This window comes from Monodon monoceros, unplaced genomic scaffold, assembly GCF_005190385.1.
Source record: "Monodon monoceros isolate NGI ecotype Baffin Bay Population unplaced genomic scaffold, NGI_Narwhal_1 Super_Scaffold_10, whole genome shotgun sequence".
In the NCBI taxonomy this organism is placed as follows: Eukaryota; Metazoa; Chordata; class Mammalia; order Artiodactyla; family Monodontidae; genus Monodon; species Monodon monoceros.
The window spans coordinates 14741702-14762491 of record NW_021703766.1 but is presented as its reverse complement, the minus strand read 5'-3'; the positions used below and the strand labels follow the sequence as shown (position 1 = coordinate 14762491).

Here is a 20790-nt window from a genome sequence, read left to right as displayed (position 1 = left end):
TTGACTGCACAGAGGTCACTGCCCCAACCCCTGCGTTGTTCAAGGGTCAACGGAATTTGTGTCTTCGGAGATTTGGAAAGATGGTGGAAAACTCAGCTATCTTCATCCCCAACACATGACACGGCCGCCAGCAGGAAGTAGGATCTCAATAAATGATTCTTGGAAGAATGAGTGAGTGAAAGAACAGATGAATAAGGGTCAGCTGTATTCACACACACATATGTGTATACATACATGTGTGTATGTGTGCATATAAATATATATTTGTATGGTTGTGTGTTTGTTTTTTAATGGTTATGTTAGAGTCTCAACTGTAGTTGAAATTCTCATCTAACCAGAGTGAATTTTTTAGGATCCAGGACATGGATTCCACACTTTTTGCTCCGTTGAGGTAGGAAGGTGTCACTAGATCCAGTAACCTTACAAATTCCACATCCAATAAAATGGACGAGGCTCAGCAGGCTAGCCAACTTCTCGCATAACCGAGGGCTGAAATGGCAGCACCTCAGTTATAGCTTGCGCTCGTCTGGGCAGGAAAGGGGTTGTGCTGCCCCAGGAGGCTTCTGACCCTCCAGGCACAGCTTTGTTCCTGGGTCCAACCAAGTCGACCCTAGTGACTAAAGGGGTGGCAGGTGGTGCGGGCAGGTTGCCTTCACGTGCTGTAACTCTTTCTGTTTCCTGTGGGACACTTGCCAAATGTGGCTTTCAACACCCAGGAAACCTCTCCCTGGCTGGCAAGAATGCGGGGAGTTTTCATGGTAATTGCATTTCCTCCCCAAAAGGCCCTGCCCTTCGGAGCCTGGCCCCTGTGTTGCTGCCCAGGTATTTCACAAACACCCCCTGCCTGCCGGTGCTGGGTCATTCCCACCCTGCCCCTGCACACACACCTCTCGGCCCTGCCCACCGGTGTCCTCTTAGCTGTGACAGCCACACTAACTTCATTTCCCACATTTACAACAACAAGTTTCTTAGAAAAAATTTCCCTGACTGCCAAGATTCCACAGGTAACATGATAGTCTGATTCCACAGGTAACATTCTCACACTGTGCTAGCACCAGAGATCGGCACCTGGAGGAAAGAGAAATCTTGACATGGGTCTTAGCCAAGTAGAAAGCAGATAACATATCTTCCAGGTAAGTACAAGATTACAGTATGTCTCAATCTGGCTTCTTTATTAGCTGGGATTAAATTTGGCTAAATATGAGGGAAAACCCCAATTGACAGTGACTTAAGCACACAAGGTTTTATTTTCTCAAATAAAAGAGGTAGGGAAATAAGCAGACAGAGCTGGCATGAAGCCCTTTCCAGCTTATGCCTCTGGGATGACCTTGATCCTCAGGTCTAAAAAGGCTGCCAAAGCTCCAGACATCATGATCCGGGCAGCGGCAGACTTCCCAGAAGTTGCACACAGTACTTTCATACGTATCTCACTGAGTAGAATTTGGTCATATATCCACATGCAGCTACAGCAGAGATCAAAGGCTAAAGGAAATATAGCCTTTATTCTGGGAATCCAGAATGTAGAACCGTTTATAAGACAACTCGCCTGATGTCTTCAGAGGTGACGGCTTTAGATTTAAAAAGACTAAAGAAACATACAGGTGAGCCTTGATTGACTCTAGAAATTATTTTTAGGGCAATGGGGAAACTTGGAATATGGACTAAATGTTAGATGATATTAGGAAATCATGGCTGTTTTCTTAGGTAAGATCATAGAGTTATGTTTTCATAGGAACATATCCTTATTTTTAGCAAATGCAGGCTATGAAGTACTTAGGAGTGAAGTGTCCTGACATCTACCATTTCCTTCAAAATGGTTCATCAAAATACTGTATATAAATAGATTAAAAAGATTGGTAAGAAAAGCATGGAAAAGATAGAAAGAATTAATGAGTCTAGGTGGAGGGGGGTATAGATGTTTGTTACACTATTTCAACTTTTCTTATGCCTAAATGTCTTATAATAAAAATTGGGGGAGAGTAATTCTCTATTTGGTTTGGCTGTTCCACGGTCTTTTTCACATAAGGTTGACTACCTCCTGATGAACAGGAATGCTGTTCCTGTCGGCACTCTGGAGCCAGCCAGTTCAGAGGGTCTGCGGGTAGTGGGTTGAATCCTGAGTCTTAGCCAGGGTGGATCTCAGAGTTTGTGGGTGTGGAGAGAGAAGATGGCATCTTGGCCCTCAACTTCTCCAAGGGTATCCCCTATCACCGAGACTGCACACAGCAGCAAGGATCCACAAGTCCCATCACCTATTTGAGATAACAAATAGATAGAAAATGAATCCAAGACATCTTGTATAGCAGAGGGCTCAGTGGTATATCAGGATACTACTGGGTAGAGTAGAGCAAGTGCTAGACTTGAAATTAGGAGACTCTGTCCTCCCTCTGCCATTTCTGCCCATATCATCTTGGGGCAGGCACTTAACTTCAGTTTCCTCATCTGTAAAATGCAGATCATAATCTCTACCTCACCTACCTCACACAAAGCTGTCTGAAGATCAAAGAAGACACTGTGTGTGATTTGCTGTAAATTTACCAATGTACAAGATAATTAGGAAGATGACCTTGCTTGTCTGAGAACTATTTCATCCTATTAGGCTGCCATGCAGTTACCACAGACACCAGGACCAAATGAACTTTTCAAAATTCTGCTCATGGTGGTTTAGAAATATCTCCACAAATTCTTTAGACATACCTCCCTTCAAAAATGGAAACTAATTTCCCTCCTCTTGTACTGATATGTGTGCTGGACTTAGTGTCTTGCTTCTAACATAGAGTTGCCAGGTAAATTACGTTATGCCCAATTAAATTTGGATTTCAGAAAAACAACAATTTTTTTTTTTTTTTTTTTTTGCGGTACGCGGGCCTCTCACTGCCGTGGCCTCTCCCGTTGCGGAGCACAGGCTCTGGATGCACAGGCTCAGCGGCCATGGCTCACGGGCCCAGCCGCTCCGCGGCATGTGGGATCTTCCTGAACCAGGGCACGAACCCGTGTCCCCTGCATCGGCAGGCGGACTCTCAACCACTACGCCACCAGGGAAGCCCAACAAGTAAATTTTTGCATAAGCATGTCCCAACTATTGCATGGGATGTACTTATACTTAAAAGCATATCCATTGTTTATCTGGAATTCAAATTTAACTGGGTATCCCGTTGTTTTTGTTTGTTTTACTAAAACTGGCAACTCTATTCTAATGAAGAGAATGAAAGTGACATAAGTAATGGTGTATGACCACCAAGACGAGGTCATAAAAGGCATCGGAGCTTCCACCTTGCTGTAGGTCACTGGCTCTGGGAGAAGCTGGGTGCCCTGGCATGAGGACACTCAGGCAGCCCTTCCTGCCAACGGCCAGCACCAGCTCCCAGGCCATCTTAGAAGTGGATGCCCCAGCCCCAGTGAAGCCCTAGATGACTGCAGCCCTGGCCAACCTCCTGGGAGACCCTGAGCCAGAACCACCAACTGATTTGCTCCTGAATTCCTGACCTGACACTGTGTGGAACAGTAAATGATTGTTGTTTCAAGCTGCTATGTTTTGGATCCTCAGGCTCAGCCCTGGCTGGCACTGTGGTCCCTACAGAATGTCCCCCACTTCTACGGGACTCTGAGCTTCGATCACTAGATCCCATTTGACCACCTTATTTCAGACCAATCAAGTGCCCAGGGCAAGTATCTAAGAAAGCTTTTTTATAAAAAGTAATTGCACACAGGAAGTCTATATGTTAAAAGAAGATGAACTTTTGAGGGAGAAGAGAAGGGAAAAGGGACTAATAATACTTGTCAGAGGTCCTGTAAGGACCTTTACCTTCATCAGAAGGAGATACTCAGGCCCTGGGGCCCAGTTCCGCTGATTCCCAGCTGCCTGGTTTGGGGAGGTTATTTAATCTCTCAAAGCCCTCATTTTATCTGTGAATACAAGCACAGTAATACCTATTTGCAGGACTTTTTTGATGATTAGAAACATTGAAAATATTGTTTATTAAGAGATTAGGATGTGCTGAGCCATATTGCCCTTAGTATTTAATCCTCAGAACAGCCCTTTGAGATGGGTCTGTCCTTCTCCCCATTTTACACATTAGGAGACTGAGGCCCACAAAAGTTACATGATGCCCACAGCAGGAGGAAAGACAAGCAGGGTCGCCTGAAACAACTGAGAATGGGTGAACCCAGGGAAAGCTACACCCCTTCTGTTGCCCTTCCCTGCAGGTTTTTTTTTTTTTTTTTACATTTATTTATTTATTTAGCTGTGTCGGGTCTTAGTTGCGACACGCGGGATCTAGTTACCTGACCAGGGATCGAACCCGGGCCCCCTGCAGTGGGAGTGCGGAGTCTTAGCCACTGGACCACCAGGGAAGTCCCCCTGTGTCTTATTTGAAGTCTCTTCTCTCTCTCTCCCAGATACACACACACACACACACACACACACACACACACACAAATGGATGTGGCAATCACACTGGCTGCTGCCCGAAGTGGCTTGCTAAACCCACAATTCCTTTTTTCTTTTTCCACCAAGGAAGAGACATAATGGAAACTATCTCCAGTGAGAAAGTGGAGAAGGAACAAGTTTTTTCCAGGGCAGTTCTTGAAAATTCCCACGTGGAGCAGCCTAAGAGGAAAGGGGCCTCTCTTACAAAGTTGTAGAGAAAGTATAAACTGAACAACCCCCTCTAATGGCAATCTGGCGGTAACTATCAACATTTTAAGTGCACATGACCTTTGCCTGAGCGATACCATTTCTGGGAATCTATTCCACAGAAATTTTACTGGAAGAGCACAAAGATACATAAACCAAGAGACTCGCTGATGTACTGTTTGTGATGTGAAAAACAAGCAGCCTACACGTCTAGCCATAAGCAAATACTGATATATCTGAGCTGCGGAAAACCAAAGGTCTGTTAGAAAGAGCAAGGTAGATTGAAGGGACGGACATTGAAAGACTCCATGTTTATATGGGGGAAAAAAGCAAGTTGTGAAATAAGATTTAACTTACTACTTATTTAACTAATGTGAAATTGGCAGGGGATACACACAACACAAAATGCAAGCGTCAATAATGTAAATCATATTAGCAATTCTGCACACTAATCCACCCAACAGTCCTGGGCCTCACGGGGCATTGGCAACCTGGGCCTCCTCCCATGTGTCTCCCAGCATCGAGCTTCTCTGGGCTGAGTGTAGTTTCCAGCGTTAAGAAAAACAGGTACTCCTTACAGCACAGGGCCCCTGAACGCAAGCCAACTACTTACGCGGGTGCTCAAGAGAAACAGCAGCCCGCTAAAGCTGTGCTAAAAGACAGATTGTCAGTCTCCAACAGAGAATCTTCCAAAGGGCAACTCTTCCCCTTTCCTTCCCCCTTTCCCTGAACAGTTCAGTCATAAAGCCATTAGCTGGCACAGAGCAAGGTAGGTGCCTGCAGTGGCAGCAAAAGAGGAGCAAGGGGCTCAAAGTAGAAAATCAATCAATACCCACACAGGACAAAGAGGGCGCCCACAAATTGTGTGTGTGCGTAAGCATTTGGTGCGGGGCGTCAGAGTCCTAGCTTACAAGGAAAGTGGCCATGCAGGGAGACAGGCCAGCAAAGAAGTCAGAGCCTAAATGAGGTGAGGGGGATGTCTGCCCCCAGGAGCAGCCTGGAGCAGGTATCGGAGCTGTACAAAGTGAGGACAGTGCCCAAGGGGTAAGGGATGGTGAAAGATGTCAGGACCCAAGCAAGGAAAAAGGATGCCAGCACATGGCAGGGGGTGGAAACCAGAGATTACTTACATATGAGAGGACTGATCAAATAAGAAAATAGAGTAAGTATAGAGGTAGTCAGGGTTTCCACAGTCAGAGAAGAGAGTTACAAATATGGGAAGGGAAGAAACTAGAATTAAACTTATGGTTTGGTATTGGAATTGAAGGTATCAGTCTGAACTCATGGTTTTCAATATAGAGAGATATAGAAATATAGATGTATGTGTACATGTATACTCCCTAGCTCTATCCCTGGTCAGGGCACTAAGATCCTGCAAGCCACGCGGTGTGGCCAAAAAAAAAAAAAAAATAGTTCTTTGTACTATTCTTGAAACACTTTTATATGTGTGTGTGATAGATTTTTTTAAAAAGACAGAATAGCTATGGGTATGTGCTTGCATATACAAAGAAAACTGGAAAAATCTAGATGGATACAAAAGTTAACTGTGACTACCTCTGATATGTGGGATTGTTTGAGGAGGGAAGGAGGTAGACAACATTTATTTGGGGGCTATACTGTTTAATTCATGAATAGGTATTATTTTCATACTAAGATTCTTTTTTTTTAAGAGATCATTACCTCTATTTTTTATTATTTATTTATTTTTGGTTGCACTAGGTCTTAGTTGCTGCACGTGGACTCCTTAGTTGCGGCTCCAGGGCTCTGTAGTTGTGGCTCACCAGCTCCTTAGTTGTGGCATGTGGGCTCCTTAGTTGCGGCACGTGGGCTCCTTAGTTGTGGCATGCAAACTCTTACTTGCAGCATGCATGTGGAATCTAGTTCCCTGACCAGGGATCGAACCTGGGCCCCCTGCATTGGGAGCACAGAGTCTTATCCACTGCACCACGAAGGAAGTCCCTAAGATTCTTTTTTAAGAGACAGGAAAAAGATCTTTGTAAAAGACAGCAGGAGACTGACTGTTGGCTTCTTGGCAGAGGCAGTGGGCAGAGGCTGAGGGCTGAGGCCGAGATTCAACGATGAGGCAAGGACATATTACCTCTACAGCAGCCACAGGCCTCTCTAGAGCTACCAAGAAATTTTAAAATCAAACCTGCACTGAGGTGAAGGGAATAAAGGTAATTTCCTGTTGGCTGCGAAGGCGTACTGACATCTACAGCACTTCCCAGCCGAGGTTTTCAACTTCCAATCACCATTTGCTTTTCAGTTTTGAAAAGGTTAGCGTTTCTGTTTCTTTAGTTAATGACTAGACCTCTTGAGCCTCTTGTCTAGTGTCTTCAAGCACCTCGAGAACCTGCCTGCCCAATGGCCCACAAGTCACAGATTTTTAAATAAGGGGGATAACAAGCCCATTTTCTGAACTATGTCTCTCCAAAATTGCCATGTTAAAATCCAGACTGGCAGTATCTCAGAATGTGACCTTGTTTGGAGACAGGGCCTTTACAGAAGTAATCAAGTTAAAATGACCAGCATGACCAGTGTCCCTCTGCGCACAGAGGGAAGACCAGGTGCAGACATGGAGAGGACGGCCATCCACAGCCCTATTCTTGCAACTTTTATCTAAGTTTGAAATATTTTCAAAATACAGTTAAAATTTTAAATAAAAATAAAGATAGAATGAAAGAGAGTCAAGCTCCTGGGAAGCCCACTACAGATCCCGGGGGAGCAGAGGCCTGGAAGAACCTACAGGATCTGGGCAAGAGGGCTGGGATTTAAATCCAGTTTTTAAATGACTTTATTTTACCGTGATTTTCCCTCCAAATGTCTAATGTCCTTGTAATATTAAAGGATCCTGGGATTTGAATCTAGAAAGAATCATGGATGCAGTTCCTGTCCGACAAGTGGTTGAACAAAGCCTTGCATTGCTTCTGGTGACCCTCATGCTTGGCTTTTACAGTCCAGCCGGTGGAGGGGCCCCTGTGGTTTGGGGATGTGGTCTCCTCTCTCCATCAGCCACAAAGGCTCGCTTGATTTAGCGGGACGGTTCCAGATCAGGCTTCCTACCGACCCATCCTCACCTCCGATGATCTGCTCCAATGGCATCTGTGACTCTGGTAAAACCCTGCTCCCTGGAGAAAGAAAACAAAGCAATTTCAGCAAATGGTAAAGGAAAGACCTGGCTCTTACTGGAAGCCCACACTCAACCAGGCTCTATCTCGTCCATAACTGCACCTGCCTCGCTCTCCCAAACGCATGCTCATGCCCTGTACAGTGTCTAAACCCTGGAATCTACCCAGGTCTTCAGGCCAGGGAGGGAATCAATTTTAAGTACCGACAGCTCCTGACATCAAGCCAGTGTTACTGAATTAACAGGAATGCCACCAGAACTCCTCGGGCCTATAAACACCATTGCCTTGGAAGTTAATCTTGAATTCCTTGGCACTGTTTGACCTTTGTCAAAAGCGCAACAGGGTAAGTTTCCCCTGCGTTTGGGGTGTGCCCCTCACATACATCTTCAATGAAGAATAAAGGCTGATGAACAGCATCCCCTTGATTTGAGTCAGTCTGAGTTGATACCACATTAACTTTGCCTGGTTCAAGCCACAGGTGGCCCCACTCACTTCAAAAGGGCCTCCAGCTCCCGCTTGACTCTGCCCACCAGGGGTGGCCCCCGGTAGGTGAGGGCTGTGTACAGCTGCACCAGGGAGGCCCCCGCCCGGATCTTCTCCAGCGCGTCCTGCCCGCTGCTGACACCGCCAACCCCAATGATGGGAACTCTGCCTGCAGAGAAGCACACAGCACACTGTGAGGAAGGGTGGGTGACAGGAGAGCCAGGAGCTGTTTGGCTGCAGCCCCGGCCCCCTGCTGAGTGCGGCAGTTCAGGAACCCCGATACCATCACAGACCCGGCGCCTGAGCCACACGTAGATCTGAAGACAGGGACACCAAATTCTTGCCTTGGGTGAGTGCATACATCTCCCTGATGGTTTGCGTTGATAAATCTCGGAGGGGCTTCCCGCTCAGCCCTCCCATTTCAGAGCGCAGGGCCCCCTGGAGGCTGGCAGGGCGACTCACTGTGGTGTTCGTGACAATCAGTCCATCGATGCCCAACTGCAGTGTGAGACAGAGAAAGAGTCCCTAAGTCAGGGCACGATGGACTTGGAGAAGCTTCCCCGGGGGTCTGAGAGAGCAGCCGGGCTGGGCGCCTACACCTAAGGCCACAGAAGCAAGAGCTAGACCAGGCCTCACTCACTATGCTTTCTGGGCAAGTGTCAGAGTGAGCCTCAACATGATAGTAGCAGCCATCATGTACCAGCCACCCGTACAGTTCCCCCAGGACACGGTTTAATCCTTAGAACAACTCAATCTAGAGTGTCCTGTCCAAAGCCTCCAGGTAGTAAGTGGTGGAATCAGGATTTCAACCCCGGACTGCCGGGCTCAGTCTGTGTTTGCGCTACTCCCCTATGACACAGAGACCCAGGGTTAGACTGGAGAAAGACAGAACACTGCAGTCTGACCAAGACTGAAGGATGCACAGCCTTAAAGCCCTTGCTGAAGGAAGATGAGGGAAGAGGAGGGAAGAGGCAGGAGAAAAGGACCCATTCAAACATTTATTGAAACGTTTACTTTCTATTCCAGGCATTGCCTCATTTTATTGCACTTCACTTTATTGTGCTTCACAGGTACTGGTTTTTTTTACAAGTTTCTGGCAACCCTGCACTGTCAGATGATGGTGAGCATATTTTCAGCAATAAAGTTTTTTTTTTAATCTGGATTATTACACCTCAAATGTTTTAATAAAACAGAAAATAAGAATAAAGTATTTTTTAATTAAGGTATGTACATTTTTTTTAGATGTAATGCTATTGTGCACTGAACAGACTACAGTAGTGTAAACATAACTTATGTGCACTGGGAAACCAAAAAGTTCATGTGACTTGCTTTATTGCAGTGGTCTGGAACTGAACCCACAATATCTCCAAGGTCTGCCTGTATACGATAAATTACATCCTGACAGCCCTCCATATAACAGAAAGGAAACCACAAAGACTGCCGTCTGGGCTAACCCAGCTGGCCAGGTGGCCTCTACAGGCAATGAAGGGCGTCCCCCAGGCACCGACCCTCACCTCTCTCACCACACTGGCAATATCCTCCTTGTCCTGGGCCGTGAGGTCAGGAGCGATCTTCACCAGCACGGCTGGCTTGTGCACTACCTTCAGGGCATCCCTCTCCTGCAGCACCTAGAGCAACATGGGGCCAGAGATGAGGACCCCCAAGACTGCAGTTGACAGTATAACCGTGACCTGCAGCCGCAGACCAGTGTGTTTTCACACTAGCTGTCAGAATAAAGCACCAGCAATTTCTCCTTTTCAGGAAACACTGCTCTCAATTATGCAAAAGACCCCACCAAGTCAGAGCTGATTCCACTCTCTTGAACCAAGGGATCCCCAAGAGTGAGTCCCTAATGTCATTGGCATTGGCTAATATATCAAGGTTTATTTAGACTTTTGTTCCTAAAAGAGACAGCAAATACTGTCACAAGCACGGTTTAATGAAAAGTCATTCTATTCATTCATTCAATGTGCTAGACGCTAGGGACAGGGTGGTAAATGAGAGATGTGGTCCCTGCTCTCACGGACCCTGTGGGTTAACAGCAGGGATAGATTACTGAGCAGCTGACTAATACTGAGCACAATCAGTGTTATATAGGGAATCAGAGGGAAGCAAGGGATCCTAACTGGTCCAGGTCTTAAGGACAACTCCTCGATAGTGGATAGCAACGTTGAAGCTTTGCCCTAGAGGATGAGCAGGTAGGACAGGCTGGTGGAGCGGGATGTAATTGCCCACCTTGGTCAGCAGGCGGCGCAGCTCGGCCTTTCCCTGAAGGCTCCTCAGCCCAGCTGTGTTGGGACTGGACACATTCACTACCAGGTAGTCAGCCAAGGGGCCCAGGACTCGAACCCCCTCTGTGTAGTCCGAGGCAGCGTCCACCGAGGTCTTATTCTTCCCCAGGTTTATTCCCAGTGGCAGCCCATCTGTAAATATCACTGGTCAGGATTTTGTCCCCACTCACCGTTTCCTGTGCAACATTTTGAAGCCATCCTTGACCGAAGAGCCCACGAACAGCCTCACAGGCTTTCCAACTCCAAATGTGACCTCTCCCGCGCCAGCTGACAAACGCTGACCTATGCACGGCGCTGTTGCCTGCGGGCCAAGAACCGAGCCCTCCACCTTCATCTGCGCAGCTGGGTTTGGGCAGCTCCTAGGATGTTTTACCGCTTTGTGCCCTTTTTCTTTTTTAAAATTTAATGGAAAATGGAGAAATTAGGAGCGCAAATACTAGTGTTTAAAAAGGTAGGGCTCGTAAATGAAATACGACTGAGAAGAGACAGAAGTCAGTAGCATGCCACAGGGGCAGCTGTTTACCCTCAAGGGCTGCTTGTTAGACTTGGGTCACGTGACTGGGTGTGCAGTCGTGAAGAAAAAGCAAAATTAAAGGATATGTATAAAATACTGGAAAGTATTTTCGAATCTCATGCCTAAAATGTAGAGGCATAACGGTTTTATAATTTCCATTCTCTGAGAAGGGACTCCCCCTTGTAACTAGGGTGACCACACATCCCAGTGCTCCCAGGACAGCCCTGAATACTCCTGTAGCCTGGGCATAATTATTCATGCCTGCATTCCTTCCACTCTCAAAAGTGTTGTCTCAGTTTGCACAGTAAGTAATATGGTCACCTTACTTTAAAATCCAGGGAATTATCACCTGACTTGTATTTTCGACTTTCAGTGTGTTTCTGAAATGTATTTTTCTATGTGTGAAAGCAAGGGCTTGTCTGTACTTGACTTCTCCTAAGATACTACCTTATCTGCAAAGGCTAAAGTATATCCATGGTACCACCTGCTTTTTCCAGCTAACTGGGACGTCCAGTTAGCTCACAAAATATATGTCAGGTCAGGGAGGATCAAAGAACAACATCCAGTACTGCTAACTACCTTCTCATACCTTAAATGCAGTCACCTGTTTTATCATCAACTTGAAAGTAAATGAGATTCGTGTCACTCACTTCATGGGTGGAAGGGAGGGGAGGGGTTTAGCATCCAGTTAGACAAATTATATAACAAGGTCTCCAAGCCTCCCAAATCAAGTGAAGATGGTTTGGAAACTGTAATTCTTTTCCACACAGGTAAACCGGCTTAATAGAGAATATCACTTTCATGTAGCCAGTGGATCTTTCATTAGTAGTCATTTGCCCCAAATGACAAGATTTTGGAGTTAGACAAAAATTGCTGAATTACTCTATCCGCAAAGGGCACCACAGCTCTTAACAACTCATGTTGCTTGGTATGATGCTAGCAATAAGCTGTCTTCAAGGCTTCTAGCTGCCGGTGAACACTATGTGCAGAGCTCTGCTGTGGGATTTTGTCTCACTGCAACAAATGTTAGCACCACAGTGGGGGGCGAGGAATGGGCAAGGGAGAACAGGGGAGAAAAGTGGTATAAGGGGCACTGTGAACAGTTAAAAGAAGGAAAGGGAGACAAGAAGGCAGGAGAGTATCACAAACCATGAAAGTCCTATCATGACCTTCAAAGCCCACAAGTGGCAAGGTCTATCTACAGTATAGCAGGGTCTGGTTCTGCCAGAGCCAGGGAATTCCAAACAAGGTCATTTCCTACTCCCCAAATCAGAGATTGCTAACTGCCTCGGCCCTTTCAATCTCGCGTTCAGAAATGAATCCAATACCGCAGGTTTTTCTCATCTCACCACCAGGACATCTAATGAGGCTAAACTCCTGGAAGGAGTTCCAGAAAGGCCCACCAAGGAAGATGGCCGCAACCCCATGCAACCCTAGAGGGCACCTGGGAAGGTACAGTGAGGATGGCATGGTGCCAAGACCACTATGTTCACCCCAAGGGACAGCAAGGCAGAGAGCCCCAGGGAATGAGTATCAGCACCTCCAAGGCAGCCTTCAGAAGTGCATGGTGTGGGCTTCCCTGGTGGCGCAGTGGTTAAGAATCCGCCCGCTAATGCAGGGGACACCGGTTCGAGCCCTGGTCCAGGAAGATCCCACATGCCGCAGAGCAACTAAGCCCCTGCGCCACGACTTCTGAGTCCGCGTGCTGTACCTACTGAAGCCCACGTGCTAGAGCCGGTGCTCCGCAACAAGAGAAGCCACTTTAATGAGAAACCCATGCAATGCAACGAAGAGTAGCCCCTGCTCGCTGCAACTAGGGAAAGCCCTAGTGCAGCAACAAAGACCCAATGCAGACAAAAATAAATTAATGCATTAAAAAAAAATGCATGGTGTTTCCAAATAAGTCATGAAGGATATTTTCCCCAATGCCGGGAGTAGTTATCTCTGAGTAGGGAAGAGTGTGAGTAATTTTAATGTTCTTCTTTATGCTTCCCTGCATTTACTAACACTTCTATAATTAGCATTCATTATTTATAATGGAGAAAAAGGACAACAGAGCAGGATGTACAAAGATGGCACCCAAGCCCTGCTCGCATCAACTGCCTATGTGATCACAGAGCAGCCACTCTGCACTGCTTACTTCCAAGCTGTCCCAGTTCGACACAGGTTACATAACGAGGCAGGAACTAAGTGTATCTTTGCTCAGTTGTGAAATTCAGTTAAGAGCTTGGAGGGTGTGATGGAGCCAGGAAAATTCCTCTAGCAGAGGAGCCCTGAGTTCCATACTGTTTTTTCCTATTGTTCAATCATGTTCATTTCACTAGGAATGTTCCTGACTTTCTCCCACAAGTTTCCTTCCAACAACTGAAGAACAGCCCTCTTAGGCAGGCCCCCTTTACCTTCTGTGAGCCTGGCCTGCGTCTGCTGTCTGGCCCGTAACCTGTGTTCCACCACTGAGAGTCCATGACTGTTGAATCCGTATCTGTAGCACAGAAGAGCGTTAGGGAGGAGATAAGGTTACAGCCCTCAGGCAGAAAGCAAAGACTCTGGAGGGATGGCTCCATGGCCATTTTCAACATATATTTATGATGTAAAAACCAAAGAAAAAAATCAGAGTCAGTTCTTAGACTTCTAAAGTCTAAACACCCCTGGAAGTCCTAGAGAACTTGCCAAAACACCATCAAATACAAAGGGAAAGATTAAAATTTGCCAACAAGCCACTTAGCCAACTAGCACTGTAAACAGCCCAGACCTGTCTGGACCTAGCCCACTCCTGCTTCCCACCCAACGGGGCCCTCACCACTCTGATGACCCATCCTCCCACCTCCTGCCTGTGCCCCACGAACACGCTTCCTGGAACCCATCCTGCCACTCCATTCCCCCATCCTTTCTACCTATTAAATCTCCCTCTTCCTGGCCCAAGTCAAATGCACCCTCTCCTCCTTGCATAAAGCTCCCAGCCACAAATGATCCCTCACCTCCTGGCATTCATGGAGTGCTTTGTACCTATCTTTCTCCTAGCTTGAGATGTACGTATATGCTTCAGTTCCCCTACTGGGTTCCAGTCTTCTCGAGGACAAGGGACACGTCTCCTCCCTCACCTGCCACTAGACACTCCGCAAAGGCTGGGCCTCGCCCCTCTTGCTCATCTCTACGTCCCCAGCCCCACTGTGGGTTGTTGGCCTAATGGCCATCCCCACTCCCTTCCTCCTTGCCTGTGGAACCCAGCTCCCCTGACACGGGGTGAAAATGCCAATGACTCCTTTCCCAGCCTCGCTGGCAACTCAAGCATGAACTTGAGACGGGGCTTGGTCACTGAGACACAGGGTGATGCCTACCAGGGAGCTTCTGGGAAAATATCTCCCCCCATATCCATACTTCCTTTCCCTTTCTGCTCTCTGATGTCCTCATGCGAGGACGTATGCTTGCAGCTGGGGTAGGCATCTTACAAACGAGAAGGGAAGGCCCACAGAGGTTGGACCAGAGTACTGACGCCTGGGCTCAACCAGGCGTTGAGGGCAGAACCCTGCCGCTCAACCAACCGTAAAACTGCCTACTTCACCTGTTATGAGAAGAAAATAATAACAAACGCCTATTGTTTAAGCCACTTTGTTACTTGCAGCCAAAAACACCTAACAGATACATGTAGTTGTTGACTCATGTTCATTCAGCACCCACCCTGTGCGAGGCAGAGCAGGGAGCCTGGGCACACAAGTGCTTGGAGCTCAGGCCCGGCCCTCTTGTGCCACTTCTCACCCGCGGGACTCTGCCAGGCACTGTCTTCCTGGTACCTGCAGTTATTTGTGGCAGCCGAATCATCAACAAATATCTTTTGCCTGAACACTCTGAAGATATTGACCCCAGCCTACAGGGGAAAGGTCAATAACTCGATGTCTAATGCTGGAAATTTTCCCCGAAACAAGCACGATGAAGCAGGACGTGCAGCCAAATAAACCTTCCACACGTCAGTCTCCCAGGAGGCCCTTCATTATCCCAAAGGTGCCTACCAAACACCCCCAACGAGGCTCTCAAAACTCTGTTACCAAAAAGAAGGAACTTTTTCACTCTCTGGGTTAGCTGTAGTGAAAACTGCCCAGGGCTTACAAAGAGAAGGGCTTTACACAGTCTAGAAGGACCTCTCTTCCTGAAAGCAGCCGTCTATGTTGATTATTAAATTTCCCAGTTACTAAAGGCTGGAGCTGTGCTGTCAGGTGCAAGAGCCACTAGCCATGTGTGGCCACTGAGAGCGAAGCCCGGCCAGTCCAAAGCAAGAGTGCCGTAAGGAAAACATGCTGGATTTCGAAGACTTGGTACAAGTGGAAGAAGGTAAACAGCCAGTCATTTTTATATTGCTTAATATTAAAATTATGATAGAGTATATTAAGTATTTCTAATTAAGCAGTATAATAAATAACTGTTACAAATAATAATTAAATAGAATATATTATTAAAGTTAATTGCACCTGTTTCTTTTTGCTATTTTATTGTGGCTACCAGAATATTTTAAATTACATATAGGGCTCATATGATATTTCTACTGGACAGAGCTGGGCAAGGACACTGGAGTAACAATGTGGAAAAAGCACAAACTCTAAAGTCAGATAAGCCAACATCCATTCCCAAGTTCTCCTGCTTCTGATCTCATGACTGTAGCTAAGTCGTGTAGCTCTCTTAACCTCATCGTGTATACGCGTTAAACTGAAATCATAAAACCTGCTTTTACGCCCGCACAGAGTAGATGCTCAACATGGTTCCAGAACATTCCAAATGACAGAAAAATGTCCACACTGTATGGCAGAAAAAACACCCCGAGTGTCCTGCTGGGGAGAAGGCTGCTCACCTACCTGTTAATGACAGCTTGGTCCTCAGGGAGGCGGAAGACCCTGGGCCTGGGGTTTCCTTCCTGAGGTTTTGGGGTAACACTGCCTATCTCAACAAAACCAAAGCCCATCTTGTAAAGTCCATCCACAGCTTCCCCGTGCTTGTCAAATCCTGCAGCGATTCCTACTGGATTTCGGAATTTATGGCCCAGGACTCTCACTTCCTAGGGAGAAGGAGACAAAGTCACAGGTACACAAGGCCACGTTGGTGTTTCTCAAAGCGTGGTCCACGGCACGCCTACATCAGAATCACCTGCTTGTTAAACAGCAGATCCCAGGGCCCATCCCCGGACTAAGGAATCAGAATCTCTGGGGGAGGGTGGGGAAGAATGGAACTCTGAGGGAACCTGTTTTTAACAGTGCTCTCCAGGTGATTCTGATGCCAGCCAGAGTTTGAGAACCATCGGGCTTTATCATCACTGAGGAGAAAAACAGTGTTTCCACCATGGGTTGAGCAGGAGACAGGTGCTGCCTTTTCCAATTACGGTGAAGAACTGTACCTTCTTATCCACTATTTAGCCCCTAGATGGTGCTATTCTGAAACAGTCAGGCAGCAAAATCCTTTAATCTTAGTAAGTCAGCGCCCGCTGTGTCCCTCCTCAGCCAGGTGATACCAAGGCCCAGCTGTGTCCTCACGACTCCAGTGCTCGACCCAGCAGCACTGATTGCTGGGCCCCAGAACCAGGCTGGGCTGGAAGCAGGTTCTTCCCTGGCAAACATGGGGCGGATTCCTGATTGTTCTCTATGATGAAAGTGACTGGGGCTTAATTACTGTCAAGTCTAGCCTAACTCCTGAGGGACTTAGTATTCGCACCCTGATCTAGCCAACAAATCTAGAAGCAAGATAAATACGTTAAAATGTGGGAAAGGAATCGGGATATCGTAAAGTCAGCAGTTGCCAACAGAATCGTCACTGTCAGCTGATATGGCAGGAAAGCCTGTGCCAGGACTAGCAAGGACCTCTAAGGGTGGCACCATCTGGCCTTGGAAGCAGGAGGAAGCAAGGCTGCCCCACGGAGGGGAAGAAGAGATGGCAGTGAGTGTGTGCATGCGGTGCCTCGGGGACTGGGAGGCTGGGAGGGTGGCCACACTGGGGGCCCTGGGGGCCATGCTCCAGGACGGGTCTCTCGGCCCCGGCTGCTCAACAGGCTCCCTGGGCAGCCTTCAGTCCTCAGGCCCAGAGATGACCGTCAAATGGGGCTGGCACCAAACCAGAGCATCTGCGTACAGGTCTCCCCCACTTTTCCGAAGTTCTCTTTATGCCACTTTGCTTTTACGAAAGACCTACATTTGTACCTGTTTTCTCTAACCAACAGGAATCCAAAGAGGATTTTCACTTTTACAGAAAAAGGTGCCACGTGTGCTCAAAACTGCAGGATGGGAAGTGAAAGGGATTCTAAGACAAAAAGGGAAAATGTAGAGAAGGCCCCTTTGATTGCTAACAGTGACCCTTCCCCAAAGAGGTCTGAGTGTGTTTTCTTCATGTTCACATCATTCTAATGTTCCCCATTTGGTAAGAAGTCTCCTAAATGGAAACTGTCTGGGCTTGCACGAGGATGTAGATTCTAGGAGGACGTGGATTCTTGCACTTTGTTCGCTGCAGAAACCCCAGCACACAGAAGAGTAAGGGGATACGGTGGGGCCCCTGTGTTGAATGCAGGACGGAATGAGGCTGGGACAGGAGTCGTATGCTTTCCTCAAAGGGCTTGGCTAGACATGCCTACATCACATTAGATGTTAGTGATGCTGGCATGCTTCCCTTTTCAGCAGAGCTGAACACTGAGCTACCCGAGACCTCCGCGAGGCAGGATGGCGGCTAACGGACGGATGCTGAGCCAGACTCCATGGGTTTGATTCCTGGCTCAGCCACTTCCTAGCTGTGTGCATTTGGGTAAGTCACTTAACTACTGTGCACTTCAGCGTTCCTGATCTGTAGATGGGGATGACGGTTTGGGGTGGGAGGCTAATTTGGGACTCTGGTTTTCAAAAGGATCAGCCCCAGCTAAATAAATTAGGGAACTTTGACCTTGACCCTCGTGTCTATCGCACAAGGTGTTACAGGAGTACCTACCAGCATGTCAGAGTCTTGAAACGTGGCACGAGGAAGGAGCCCCAGGGAGGTGACGTGAACAGCCAGCCTGTGGGCTGCCTCGGGGTTCAGCAGCCCCTGCAGAGCTGGCATCAAGTGGTCCGCGTAGAAACGTTCATCCCCCGTGGCCGTCAGGTAGGAGGCGAAGAGAAGTCCTCCGCCCCCCAGGATCACCATGGCATCCTGGGCCCGCTTCTGGAAAAAAGAGCCAATGGGGCCCCCTCAAGGCTAGGCTGTAGCACCTTCTCTGAACCCTTTACACGACTTACACACACACAGAGGACATAACATGCAGTGATGTCCGTGGCCTTCTGCTAACGCTGGTCTCCTTGGGTTCTTGCTCACGTATTGCCTCTACAGTCAGAGGCTGTATCTGCACTTCTGCTGACACGCCCTCCTCTAGCCCTGAAGGACTCCAGGCCAGGGATTTCAAGAGGGGCAAGGCTTCCCTGGCGGCGCAGTGGTTAAGAATCCACCTGCCAATACAGGGGACATGGGTTCAATCCCTGGTGCGGGAAGATCCCACATGTCGCGGAGCAACTAAGCCCATGCGCCATAACTACTGAAGCCCGCACACCTAGAGCCCGTGCCCTGCAACAAGAAGCCACCGCAATGAGAAGCCCGCGCACTGCAACGAAGAGTAGCCCCCACTTGCCGCAACTAGAGAAAACCCGCGTGCAGCAACGAAGACCCAACGCAGCCAAAAATAAATAAATAGTAAAATTTTTTAAAAAACTTTAAGAGAGGCAGTATTGCCCCCTAGGGGCATGTGGTGGGCACCCGGAGGAGAATGTTAATAGATTTAGTGAGCAGGAAGTCAGTAAAGTCAGAACGGTCCCTATCGTGTGTGACTTTTGAACAGACTACTGACATTCACTAGGTAAAAATATATGTTCATATTATCTGAGCCTAGAAATGCAAACTCTGTTTCCCCACATAAACACAATCTCCTGTGCGGTTTTCATCTGTATTGACTTTCCAGGAATGCAATTACCTTGTAGATTGAGGGATGACTATACTGTTTTGCACAGAACATTACCAAGAATCACTCACCGTTTCAGAAAATCCATGTGGAATGGTTCAGTGCTTTGCTTAGATGTTTGACAATAAAACATTCCTGTGGCACTAGAATTTCTAAGTAGAGGCTTAAACACCTGACTCACTACCTAGGTGACTCATGCCCTAATATTTATGGGTTGAAATGCATATTATTTTATTATAAATTTACTTCTCCTTTATATTCCAGTTAGGACATTATGTTGACTTTTTAAAATTATATATAGAAAGATTACATTATACATAAATTCCACTTCAGGATAATAAAGAGGGTTGCAAAAAAATTTTTTTAAAGGAGCATCAGGTCTTTTTTTAAAATTTTATTAAAGTATCATTGATTTACAATGTTGTGTTAATTTCTGCTGTACAGCAAAATGATTCAGTTATACATGTATATATTCTTTTTCATATTCTTTTCCATTATGATTTATCACAGGATATTGAATATAGTTCCCTGTGCTATACGGCAGGACCTTGCTGTCTATCCATTCTACATATAATAGTTTGCATCTGCTAGTCCCAAACTCCCAATCTTTCCCTCCCCCGCCCCCACCCCCTTGGCAACCACAGGTCTGTTCTCTAGAGAGCATCAGGTCTTCTTGGATCAAGCTCAAACATCGCTCATAATACTTTTCTCTAATTATCACTGCCCAATGCTGAGTCCCTCACTCATTCATTCATTCAATCATTCAGCACATAGTGACTGTGCACTCAAGGATGGGCTACAGACCGAGTCCCTGCCTTTACAAGGAGTACAACCTCAGAAGGAGACAGAAATCAATGATCATGCAAACATATAACTATGACAAAGCTATGAAGAAAAAAGTGAGAGAAGAACCTAACAATCAAAGAGGTAGAGAAAGGCTTCCTTGACCAAGTGCCTTAAAGCTGATATTCAAAGGATAAATAGAAGTTAATTAGGCGGCAGGGCGGGGCGGTGTAAATGCGCTCTCCACTCTTGGCGGCAGAGGAGAATGAGATGCACCCAGGTGATTTGAGTTTCGTTCCCTGAACAAGGAAGTGACCTGATCGGATTTGCCTTTAGGGTCACTCCTAGCCGTCAACATAGATCTAGCATTCATTTTTCTCCCTTCTCCTCCAGGAGACTGTAGGAACGCCCCTTATGTTGATCAACAGATTTCTGAGCGCCGTTACAAAGACCCTGCCCTAAACTTTTATCTAAAAGGGTTGGCACCATGTTTTACTGTAATTTCATTCCAGGTTGGATGCTGCACACACTGCTAGGCGATCCTGTGTTCGCTAAGCGCCCTGTGCCTGGCTCAGTAAAGGCCCACGTGCGCTGACACAGATCGGCATCTACTCCGTTTACACGTCCGTTTACACAGTGACCACGTACATGTGTAAATGCACACACATGATCATTTGCAGGTGTCCCCAAAGACACACAAACGTGCCAAAGAGGCCCACCCTCTCGGAGCCGCCTCCCGTCCACACCTCGCCCAGGCTAGCCTTCCCTCCATCCTCCCCGCGCCTGCCTTCCCGCAAGTTCTCTCTTCGCCGCTGCAGGGCCGCACCAGCTGAACTCACTTTGAGCTGTCTCCACGCCATGCTCCTTTCCGCCACTGGGCCCGCCTCTGTCTCGTTTCCATTGGAGAAGATGGCGGTGACTCCTCTAGTCTCCGCCCCTCCAGCTGCCTACTCACCAATCGCTGGGCAAGAGGGTGGGGCGGGGCCCCCTCCGCGGAGGGAAAA

At 47.4% G+C, this 20790-nt stretch overlaps 1 protein-coding gene across 2 annotated transcripts; it reads right to left on the bottom strand.

Annotated features, from left to right (window-relative positions):
* Window positions 1–4303: 4303 nt before the first annotated feature.
* DHODH (dihydroorotate dehydrogenase (quinone)) lies at window positions 4304–20655 on the bottom strand. Of its 2 annotated transcripts, XM_029213265.1 has the most exons (9): window positions 20626–20655; window positions 18004–18216; window positions 15897–16096; window positions 13452–13534; window positions 10483–10670; window positions 9762–9875; window positions 8710–8745; window positions 8257–8416; window positions 4304–7764 (listed from the first exon to the last, which is right to left on the bottom strand). In XM_029213265.1, the coding sequence occupies exons 1-8, from the start codon at window positions 20644–20646 to the stop codon at window positions 8258–8260; spliced, it is 1014 nt and encodes a 337-aa protein (XP_029069098.1). In that variant the 5' UTR covers window positions 20647–20655; the 3' UTR covers window positions 4304–7764; window position 8257. The 2 variants fall into 2 exon arrangements, with proteins under 2 accessions (XP_029069098.1, XP_029069091.1); XM_029213258.1 differs by lacking the exon at window positions 4304–7764 and having other exon boundaries at window positions 8267–8745.
* Between the last annotated feature and the right edge of the window lie 135 nt (window positions 20656–20790).